This window comes from Sciurus carolinensis, chromosome 7, assembly GCF_902686445.1.
Source record: "Sciurus carolinensis chromosome 7, mSciCar1.2, whole genome shotgun sequence".
NCBI classification, from domain to species: domain Eukaryota; kingdom Metazoa; phylum Chordata; class Mammalia; order Rodentia; family Sciuridae; genus Sciurus; species Sciurus carolinensis.
Window position 1 is genome coordinate 121,539,125 of NC_062219.1, and position 10,303 is coordinate 121,549,427.

At 46.9% G+C, this 10,303-nt stretch overlaps 1 protein-coding gene and 1 pseudogene across 1 annotated transcript; both read left to right on the top strand.

The window, feature by feature from the left end:
- Positions 1-308: 308 nt before the first annotated feature.
- Positions 309-1,297, top strand: LOC124988582 (calmodulin-like; annotated as a pseudogene).
- Positions 1,298-2,337: 1,040 nt separating this feature from the next.
- LOC124988700 (HLA class II histocompatibility antigen, DO alpha chain) lies at positions 2,338-6,779 on the top strand. The gene is made up of 5 exons (XM_047558402.1): positions 2,338-2,467; positions 3,549-3,797; positions 4,123-4,404; positions 4,498-4,633; positions 4,826-6,779. The coding sequence occupies exons 1-5, from the start codon at positions 2,341-2,343 to the stop codon at positions 4,827-4,829; spliced, it is 798 nt and encodes a 265-aa protein (XP_047414358.1). The 5' UTR covers positions 2,338-2,340; the 3' UTR covers positions 4,830-6,779.
- The last annotated feature ends 3,524 nt before the right edge of the window (positions 6,780-10,303 follow it).

A 10,303-nucleotide genomic window follows, 5' to 3' on the forward strand; every position in this document is an offset into this window, starting at 1 on the left:
ATAGTTATCTATTGTGTTATAGAACATTAAAAGTTATCTCTGGAGACCGAGTGGAGCGGGTGAGCCCAGTGGTTGTGTGATCGCGTCTTGGAAACCACTTGGAAGCGCTTGCAGCATGGCTGACCAACTGACTGAAGAGCAGAGTGCAGAATTCAGAGAAGCCTTTTATTTTCTTTCTTTAATATGTTTAGTTGTTAGAGGGACACAATAGCTTTATTTTGTTTATTTAGTTTTTTTTTTTTTTTTAAATGTGGTGCTGGGGATCGAACCCATTGCCTTGAGTGTTCTGGATAAGCACTCTACCACTGAGCCACAATCCCAGCCCCCAGAGAAGCTTTTTCACTATTTGACAAGGATGGTGATGGAACTATAACAATAAAGGAATTGGGAACTGTAATGAGGTCTCTTGGGCAGAATCCCACAGAACATGTATTACGGGCCATGATTGATGAAGTAGATGTTGATGGTAATGGTACAATTGACTTCCCTGAATTTCTCACAATGATGGCAAAAAACATCAAAGACACAGACAGTGCAGAAGAAATTAGAGAAGCATCCATGTGTCTGATGAGGATGGCAATGGCTGTGTTAGGGCAGCAGAGCTTCGCCATGTGATGACAATCCTTGGAGAGAAGTTAACAGATGAAGGGGTTGATGAAATGATCAGAGAAGCAGATACTGATGGTGATGGTCAAGTAAACTGTGAAGAGTTTGTGCGAGGCAAGGTGAAGACGGCAAGGTGAAAACATTGTGCAGAATGTGTTAAATTGCTTGTATAAAATCGTTTATTTGTCTTTTCTTTGTAACTTATCTGTAAAAGGTTTCCCCCCTGATGTCAAAAAAAAATGTGCGTATGGTAATTAGGACTTCATTCCCCCATGTTTTCTTCCTTATCTTACTGTCATTGTCCTGAATCCTTATTTCAGATAATTGATCAAGTAACATGTTGCATGTTGCTACTCTGGATGTATCTAAGTCCTTCTGCACATCCAAACTTTAGATGGAGTTGGTCAAATGAGGGAACCGCTGGGTTATGCCTTTTTTAAAAGTAGTTTTCTTTAGGAATGTCAGCACGTTGTTGTTGAAGTGTGGGGTTGTAACTCTGCATGGACCGTGTCAACAATATGTACTTAAAAGTTGCACTATTGCAAAACGGGTGTATTACCCAGGTACTCGTACACATTTTCTTGTACTGCTGGTCTTGTACCACAAACATTTTCTTTTATTGTTTCTTGCTTTTTAAACTTTGTTTAGCCACTTAAAGAAAATCTGCTTATGGCACAATCTGACTCAAATCCATTCCAAGTTGTATATTTGTTTTCCAATAAAAAAAATTAATTTTTAAAAGGTTATTTCTGTTATTCAACTGTAGCCCTGAATGATTAATACAACCATCCCTCTCCTTTCCCTCCCCCACCCTTCCCAGCCTCTGGGAACATCCATTCCACTCTCTACTTCTATGAGATTAGCCCTTTTGGCTTCCACATATGAGTGAGTGCATGTGGCATTTGTCTTTCTGTGCCTGACTTATTTCACTTAACATAATATCCTCTAGGTTCATCCCTGTTGCCTCAAATGACAGGATTCTATCTTTTTATGATTGAAAAATATTCCATTGTACATATACCACATTTTTTTTTATCCATCCATTGTTTTATCCAGTGTTGATGGACACTGAAGTTGATCAGGGATCTGTATTTTTAAACTCCCCAGGTGACTCTCATATGTAGCCAGGTTTGGAACTACAGACTCAGGTGATTTCTCTGATCCCTCCAGGTTAAAAATCATTTACTGCAGAATCTTTGACAGAATCTTTGGCCTTTGGAGATTTGGTTAGATTTCTTCACCTGGGTAGACAGGTAGTTCTATATTTTTATTATTGCACTAAGTCTTACAAATGCCTCCCACTGGCAGAGAGAGCCCAGCTAGGAAGCAAAGGCCAGGTGGATGCAGCCCACATGGCTCAGCATCTGGGCAGTGTGGAGGGTGCTAAGGGACCAAGAGGGACAAGTGGAGATCACCAGTACCCTCTGCCCTCCTCACAACAATCTGTAGATGTTTCTGGCTTTGCTTTAGATGAAGCCATTACACATTCTTTCTTGAAGGAGTTAGTGGGTCCAGGCCTCTCATCCTCTCAAGCAGAAACTTCCTCTCAACTCCCCTGTGGACCTAGCCTCCGGCACAGGGGCCCAGTGACTTCCTCTACCTTCTCTACCAGGCTTTTCACTTCTTTACCCAGCAACAGCTACATGACCTCAGATAACTGCTCTGATTGGCTGCATATAGTAAGGGTCTCCCGCTAACTAGATTCTGTTTTATTTGCCTCCGTTTCGTTCCTTTATGCCCCACAGATCGAGGCTTACTTGGTTAAAGCCCCAGAGGGCAATGGCCCTCCGTGCTGGGCTGGTCCTGGGACTGCACACCCTGCTGACCCTCCTCTGTCCCCAGAAAGCAGGGGCCATCAAGGGTGAGTGCTGAGGGCCCCAGGGTGCAGAGGAGATTTAGGGAGAAAACATAGAGGATGAGTGTTCCTGTCACTCTCTGGTTTGTGGGCAACTTCCTCCACCTAGAAATCCCCAACCCTCCAGCCCAAGTCCCTCTCACCTCTATGGCACCATTGTAGACCTAGAAAAGGTGCAGCTCAGTCTGCTGAGCAAGGCCTCCTTTGGGCTTTTTTTTTCATTCAGATTCTTCCCCATTCCTTCCTCCTTTCTGAGACCCACCCGACTGCTGTCCAGCACCCTGGCTCTCTACCACTCCCTGGCTTGGAACATGTCCACGCTAGGCCAGCTCTGTTGCAGCACTTAACACTCACTGTGTCCAGACATGGCTTTCCTTTGTCTTTATTTCCTTGGCCTGGCTTTGTGCTGGGCACACAGTACTCCCTCAGTGTTCAACAAATAACTGTAGAGTTCTAAGGACTCTTACCTATTAAGGCCTGTCCCCTAATTTACAGGAAACTGCACTTAGTTATGGGACAAGACGTGTCCACCATGTTTCTCTGAGATGGAAAAGTTGGGACCTCAACCTTGAGCTCCTGTCCAGTGCTCCTTGCAATGCCTCGCGCTCTTCATTGATCCCCCTAGTCTCTGTGTCACGGATCTTAATTCTTGCTCCTGCCAGTCAGTGCCCATTTCCCTGACCCTCACCTACACGACACCCCTGTAGTGAAGGCCCCACTTCTGCTCTTGTCCTTAACCATTGCTGCCCCAACTCACCATCTCACACCCAGGACCTGACAGCATAACCAGAGCAAACGACTGGCTAAGATTTAACTTTAGAAAATCTAAGCACCATCTTGGGCAGCTTCTCCTCTTCCTAGTCTGTTCTGCCGGAATGTACCCATGGAGTGCTGGGCATGAGCATGTTGTCTCTCTTCTTTCCTTCTGCAGTCCTTCCATTCCCCAAGGGCCAGCTCACTGTCAGAATAAGACTCTGTCCCCACATGACCCAGGATGGGGCTCAGGCTGAGACTCCACACATCATGTATCATGGATGAGGCTGATACCTTTTCTCCTTTCTCCTGGCCCTGTCCTCACCCAATACAGCTGACCACATGGGCTCCTATGGACCAGCCTTCTTCCAGTCTTATGATTCCTCAGGCCAGTTCACCCATGAATTCGATGGGGACCAACTGTTCTCTGTGGACCTGAAGAATGGGGAGGTTGTGTGGCGACTGCCTGAATTTGGCGATTTCGCGCACTTTGACCCACAGAATGGACTGGCCAGCATCGCCATGATCAGAGCCCATCTGGATGTCCTGGTGGAACGTTCCAATCACACCAGAGCCACCAGTGGTACCTGCCCTGCCCCCATCCAGCGAAGCAGGAAATAGAGAAGCTTCTCCCCCTTCCCTGGCCTCCCTCACTCTGGCACAAGTTCTCAGCCAGCCCCCTCCTTTCCCTGGAAGCTCTAGGTCTTCCAGACCCCTCAGTCAGCATCCTCCCCCTCCCCAGCCTCCCCTTACCCCGGTTTTCCTCCCCTCTGGCCTAGTGGCTATCATCCCAGGGCACCCCCTGCCTGCAGATGTCTAAGTGGGAAGAAGTGTCCCTTAATCCTAGTTCTAATAAGGCCCAGCTGTAAGGGATGAGCCTTTGAGATTCAGAGCTTCGTTCCTCTTAGTGTCTCCAAGGGTGACTGTGCTCCCCAAGTCTCGAGTGGAGCTGGGCGAGCCCAACATCCTCATCTGCATCGTGGACAACATCTTCCCTCCCGTGATCAACGTCACCTGGCTGCGCAATGGTCGAACCGTCACTGAGGGAGCAGCCCAGACCAGCTTCTACTCCCAGCCTGACCACTTGTTCCGCAAGTTCTCTTACCTGACCTTTGTGCCTTCAGCAGATGATGTCTACGACTGCAAGGTGGAGCACTGGGGCCTGGAGGAGCCGCTCCTCACACACTGGGGTACGGAGCCCCCCTCCAGCCCCCTGCTCAGGCCTGTTTCCTTCCCTCCAGAATCACTGTGCTATGCCCCCTGACCCTTCCTTTCTCTCCCAGAGCCCCAGGTGCCAATCCCACCACCAGATACCACAGAGACCCTAATCTGTGCCCTGGGTCTGGCCACTGGCCTGATGGGCTTCCTCATGGGCACCATCTTCATCATCACAGGGACATGCAAGTCCAGTGCTCCCAGGTGCAGAAACATTGGAGTCTGGGGATGGGGGCAGGACAGTTGGGGAGTGGGGACAGGAAATGAGATCTCGGTTGGGAGGGAATAGAACAGCAGGAGTGGGGTGAGGGAGTTTGGGGGAGGTGGGCACCCAAATATAGGAACCTAGAATGATGAGCTTGAACAGTCTTGGTCACATGGCGTTTGCTACTTCAGGTAACAACCCTTCTGAGAAAGACAGACTGTGGGGGACGCCGTATGGATTCCTCGCAGATTTCTTACAGCTTTTGCTTCCTTGGCGCCACAGTCTACGAAGCACATTCCCCTGTGCTGACTCTGAATGGCATCAACCTCTGTCTTAGAGGTCACCTCCTTTCTGACCTCAGCACTTATGCCTGTGGGGCACAGCCAGCTCCCCTTCCTACCCCAGCACAAACACATATTCTTGCTCTGCCCAAAGCTCTGACAGGCAGCACTAAATTCTCCAATGGTGTTTGCTCTGTGTTCTCTTTAGTTCTTGACCAATGCTCCCAGGGTGTGAGGGATGCTGGGACCTGAAGAGGGAGTCTGAGTGACAACATATTGGTGGGAGTCATCCTCAGTCTGGTCCAGCTGTGTCCTGCTCCCTTTGGGCATTTCACAAGGGCTTCATGAAATTTGCCTCCTGAATTCAGATTTCCCTGAGTGGGATACAGAGTATCCTATGCATTGCAAGTGCCTTAAAAAGTGACAGTTCTGAAGGGCACGGGGAGAGGAAAGGTTCCTGGGGATTCTGCCTATCTGGGAGTCCTCTGTATGAAGAGGAGTGCACCTATGATCTACAATGTCATGTCCTTTTTCTACAATCCCTATGATCCCAGGCATGACAAAGAAGCACGTAAGACTTAGATTAGAAGGCCACTTCCCTCCATGGGGTCAGTCATATTTGGTAGTGGGGTAGCAGAGTAGATCTGCAACACATCTGGTAAGAGGGGAGGGGCACTTCCAAACCTGAGCACTGCTAAACATGTGCCTGGGAGAGGTTAGTTAACTGTGAATGAAATTAGAAACATAAAGAGATAAATAGCCATATAAGGTAGTTTGTGTCAAGGACCAAATAAGTGACACAGATTAGTGGTTTTCAAACTAGAATGCACTAAAGAAGGAGTCTTTAAAAAGTACAGGTAGATTAGCACCTACTGGATTAGCATCTCAGGGGTGGAGGAGCAGTGATAATGACTCTTTAATTTTTAACACGCTACAGATGGTTCTCATGCAGCCATCCTGGACTGGGCTGTGGGCCGTACATGGGACCCCTTGATAGTCCATGCTACTGGGAGTCAGTGGAGGGAGATCCTGAGGTCTGAGTTGGGCCAGGAAGGCTTTCTGGAGAACCTGGGTCTGTTAGGGTATCATAGTTGATCAAGTGAAAAGGCAAGATGGGGGTTTGAATTGTGAATATTTGGTCCTAGAAAAGAAAGACTCTAAGTGCTGATGGGGACATGACGGAGTTCTTAAAGGAGAAGAAGTTGGGGGAAATCAATGACCGGAAGACTCTAATGGAAGTGTCTTAGTCAAGGATTTTGTTTGCCAGTAACAGAGACCCTCTTAAAGTGACCACATGCAATTAGAGAATACTTACCTTAAGGACACAGGGGTGGCACACAGAACCCAAGGGTCGGTTTAGCCAGGTCTCATGGGAACAGAACTCAGAATCGAAAAGCCAGCAGAACCCGGAGCAGCCCATTTCATGCTCTCACTGATCCATATGTTCTGCATGTGAGTCCCATTCTCTCTGTGGGCTGACGGTCCCTTTCAGCTGACACATTCACACTATAGCTCCTGGGTTTATCATCTCAGCCCTCACCACCCACAGAGATGTGTCTCCCTGTCACTATTGCAAATTCTTGGAAAAGTAAATGACTGGCCAAACTTGGGGTAGATGTACATCCCAGTCCAATGTGTTTAGAGTAAGGGACAAAAATCCTGCTGTACAAATGTGCCCGTTGAGCCCCACATCAGAGATGACGGGTGTCCTCAGAGAAAGATTTGGCTGGTTCTCAGAAGACACCAGATTCTCTCCCAGCATTCCCTGATCTCTGCTGATCTTTTGCTTGAAAGTTCATGCATCGTTGGAGGTTGTTCTCTCATATGCCCTAATGCTTAATAAATTCATTAAAATACCTTTTGAATCAAAAGGAGTATGATTTTTTTCACTATACACATATTACCCAGAACAATTCAAAAAATTTTTGAACAATTCAAAATTTCTAGAAATAATTAAAAGTTTTTTAGGGAGGATGTCCACAGGAGGCGAAGGGAGGCGGGAGAGGCGTGTATATCTGGAAATCCTGTCAGAAGTCACTGTGGACCCAGCAGGGAAGCAGGGCCATTGGGCCCTTGGCCCCAAAATGTTACCTCAGGTTCTTCCGTTGGGAGCCTCAGTTTCTCCAATTATACAGTTAGGCAACGAAGGGAGGCTGAAGACGCCAGGGCGCAGCCTTCCTTAGTCCCTTCCTCCCACGGATGCTGTGGACTTTCCGTATATTCAGATTTCAAGAAGTTAATGATATGTTTTTCAGTGCTGATGAGGACCTCAGTGCTGACTGTGGCAAACCCACTGACCACAAACATCTGGGCACAATGATGAAATGCCTCACTTTCCACATAATTCTTGAGGAGGACATAATGCTATCCACAAAGCACATGAGCACAAAGAAACCCATGAGGAACAGGATGGATCTGGTGATGCTTTTATAGACATGCTGGTGATGTGAAGGTGCTGGGACTACCTCGTAAGCCTGCAGAAGAGGTTCACCATATACCCACCCACGAGGGTCCTGAGCCTAATGAGGAAACCATCCCGGAATACTGCTATGATGACATATATGCCTGAAGAGTTGACGGAGGACTGAAACAGAACAGAACCAGGACAAAAACAGAAGGGTTGAGGTTTCATTGGTGTTCCCAGCAATGCAGCTAAGGAGCGAGTACTAAGGAGTGTACTGGAATCTTAGAAAATGCCAAAGCAACGCAGTTGTGATAGGACAATTTATGTCTGAACTTTGCCAAGCAGGAGATTCTGGGGATACGGGGGACCACCCAGAGGACACCCAGTCAGCAGGTGACACAAATGAAGAAGCCCCTCATCAGCCTGGACACGTAGAAAGCTGAGTTGCCTGTGGTTTCATCCCCGAAACCCTGAGATCTTCAAATGTCTGTAGTTATGAGGACCTTGGTCAGCATCATCACCATGTGGGTCAGAGCCAGGAGACTGATGGGCAGGTCAGTGGGCTGCATCCTGTGCTCCAGGAAGAGCATGAGAACAAGGAAGAGAAGGAGGATGTGTTGGCTGAGATCCCAAGGACAATTTCACACAAAGAGGTTCTCTTATGTTCATGGTATTGGAGTTTGTGGGTTTTATTCATCTTATGTGGGAAAGCAGTGAAAAGCAAATGCCTGAGGATAAGGACAGAAAATTCTCTATCATAAATGTTGCCATCTTCAAAATTCTCAACCAGTACCTTTGCCATCATGAAAACTTGTGGCATAACCACAAAGCACCCTGTTCCGGTCCTCCTTCTATACTCAAGTCTCCCTTTCATGTCCCAGAAGCGATTCCCACTCTCTTCCTTCCCACATTACATTCCAATTTTGGCTGAATGCTGCATCCTCTGGCAGGGCTCCTGCAGCATCTAGGCTTTCTTGTATAATAAAAGTTGTCCCACATTGAAGAGAGAAAAAAAAAAGTTTTTTAGGATACAAAGTGGTGCATGCCTGTAATCCTAGTGACTTGGGAGGCTGGGGCAGAAGGATTGCAAGTTTGGGGCCAGCATTGACAATTTAGCAACACCCTCAGTGAGGCCCTGTCTCAAAATAGAAAATAAGAAGGTCTGGGGATCTAGTTCAGTGGTCAAGCACCCTGGGTTCAATCCCCAGGACCAGAAAAAAAAAGGGTGTATGTTATTTAGTGGGGTGCAGTGACCCACACCTGTAATTCCAGCTACTCGGAAGTCTGAGGCAGGAGGATCACAAATTCAAGGACAGCAATTTAGTGAGACCCTGTCTCTAAATATATAAAGGGTGGAGCTGGGGTATGTAGCTCAGTGGTAGAACTTTCCTGGGGGGCTGGGGAGATAGCTCAGTTGGTAGAGTGCTTGCCTCTCAAGCACAAGGCCCTGGGTTCAATCCCCAGCACCACCTGGGTTCAATTCCAAGTACCACACACAAAAAAAATTCCTTTTTTAGATTATATGTCTGCCCTTATGGTCACATTTTTTCCCATTCTAGTTTCAAGGTAAATAGTCCTTTACTCAAAAAAAAATTGTTCTCATTTATAAGAACAGTCTCTTTGAGAATAGATTTCAACAGTTACCTTCTCTTCCATATAGTCAAGTTCCCCCTGTTCATGGGGGTTCCCTCCTACAGATATTAAACATGTCATCTGTCTTGTACAATGAGAAGTTGACTCCCCTCTCTGCCCTAGAACCCAGCTTCACCCAAGGACCTCTGAGAGAGTGTTCTGCTTGGGTTTCTCCCAGATCCCCTCCTCCAAGCCTCTTCAATTTTAATTTTTAACAAAGTTATATTCTGGGTATAATTTGAAGAGTCAAATAGTTCTACAAGATTTACTACAAAAATCAGCCTTCAGTCCCCTCCTCTTCCTCCTCATTCTCAGAGGCAAAAGCTTTCCACTTTTTGGACAGATTTTGTTGGTGCTATGGTTGAATGTGGTTTGTCCCAGGGTTCATGTTGGAATTTCAGTCTTGAGTGTGGTGATGTTGAGGCAGGGGGACCTTTAAGAGGTGTGGACTAGTGGAAGGTCCACTGGGAACTGTCCTCAGAAGGATTAAAAGAGTCTTCCCGGATCCACAACTGTAATCCCAGTGGCTCCGGAGGCTGAGAAAATTCAAAGTCAGCCTCAGCAAAAGTGAGGCACTAAGCCGCTCAGTGAGACCCTGTCTCTCAATAAAATACAAACTAGGGCTGGGGACATGGCTCAGTGGTCGAGTGCCCCTGAGTTCAATTGCCAGTACCCTAAATAAATAAATAAATAAATAAGTCCTCCTAGGACCCCTAGTTTGTTCTGTGAGGGGTTGTTATAAAGAGGGACTCTGGAACTACTCTCTGGCTTCCTGTCTGGCAGTGTGACCTCTCCTTCTCCCAGGAACCCCTGTCATTGTGGTGGCCTTCAGTCCTTCACCAGTACCCAAATGGTGCTGTGATGGGCTGATAGATCTGACTCCACGAGAATGTTATAGGCCAGACTCTAAGGGAAATGACTAAACAGACTCCATTTTGCTCTGAGACTCCATGTTATGTGGGAAAGAAGCTTCTCTCATGGGAACACCCCGCCTTTGTGTCCATCATCAGTTACTTGGTGTGACATGTTTAATAATATACAATGGCAACTCCTATGTAATAAAGAATTGCTCTCTTTTGATTCCTATTGCTCCTAAACAATGTACCATGTGAACGGTGATTGTGTGGGTGTTAGTAACCATTCTTTAGTTTGTACCTAGGTAAGGGTCATTTTGATGCCCTTCTCCCTCTGTTGATGATCTCATGATGTTAGTTTGTAATTTTGAATCATAGCAACAGACACTTATGATTGATGTGATTTTTGGTATAGGAACCCCTACAACCCTGTGGTTGGGGTGGTTCTCCCAATAGCCATTTTTGGGGCATTGTGTGAGACAGTTAGCTGGCCGGCTT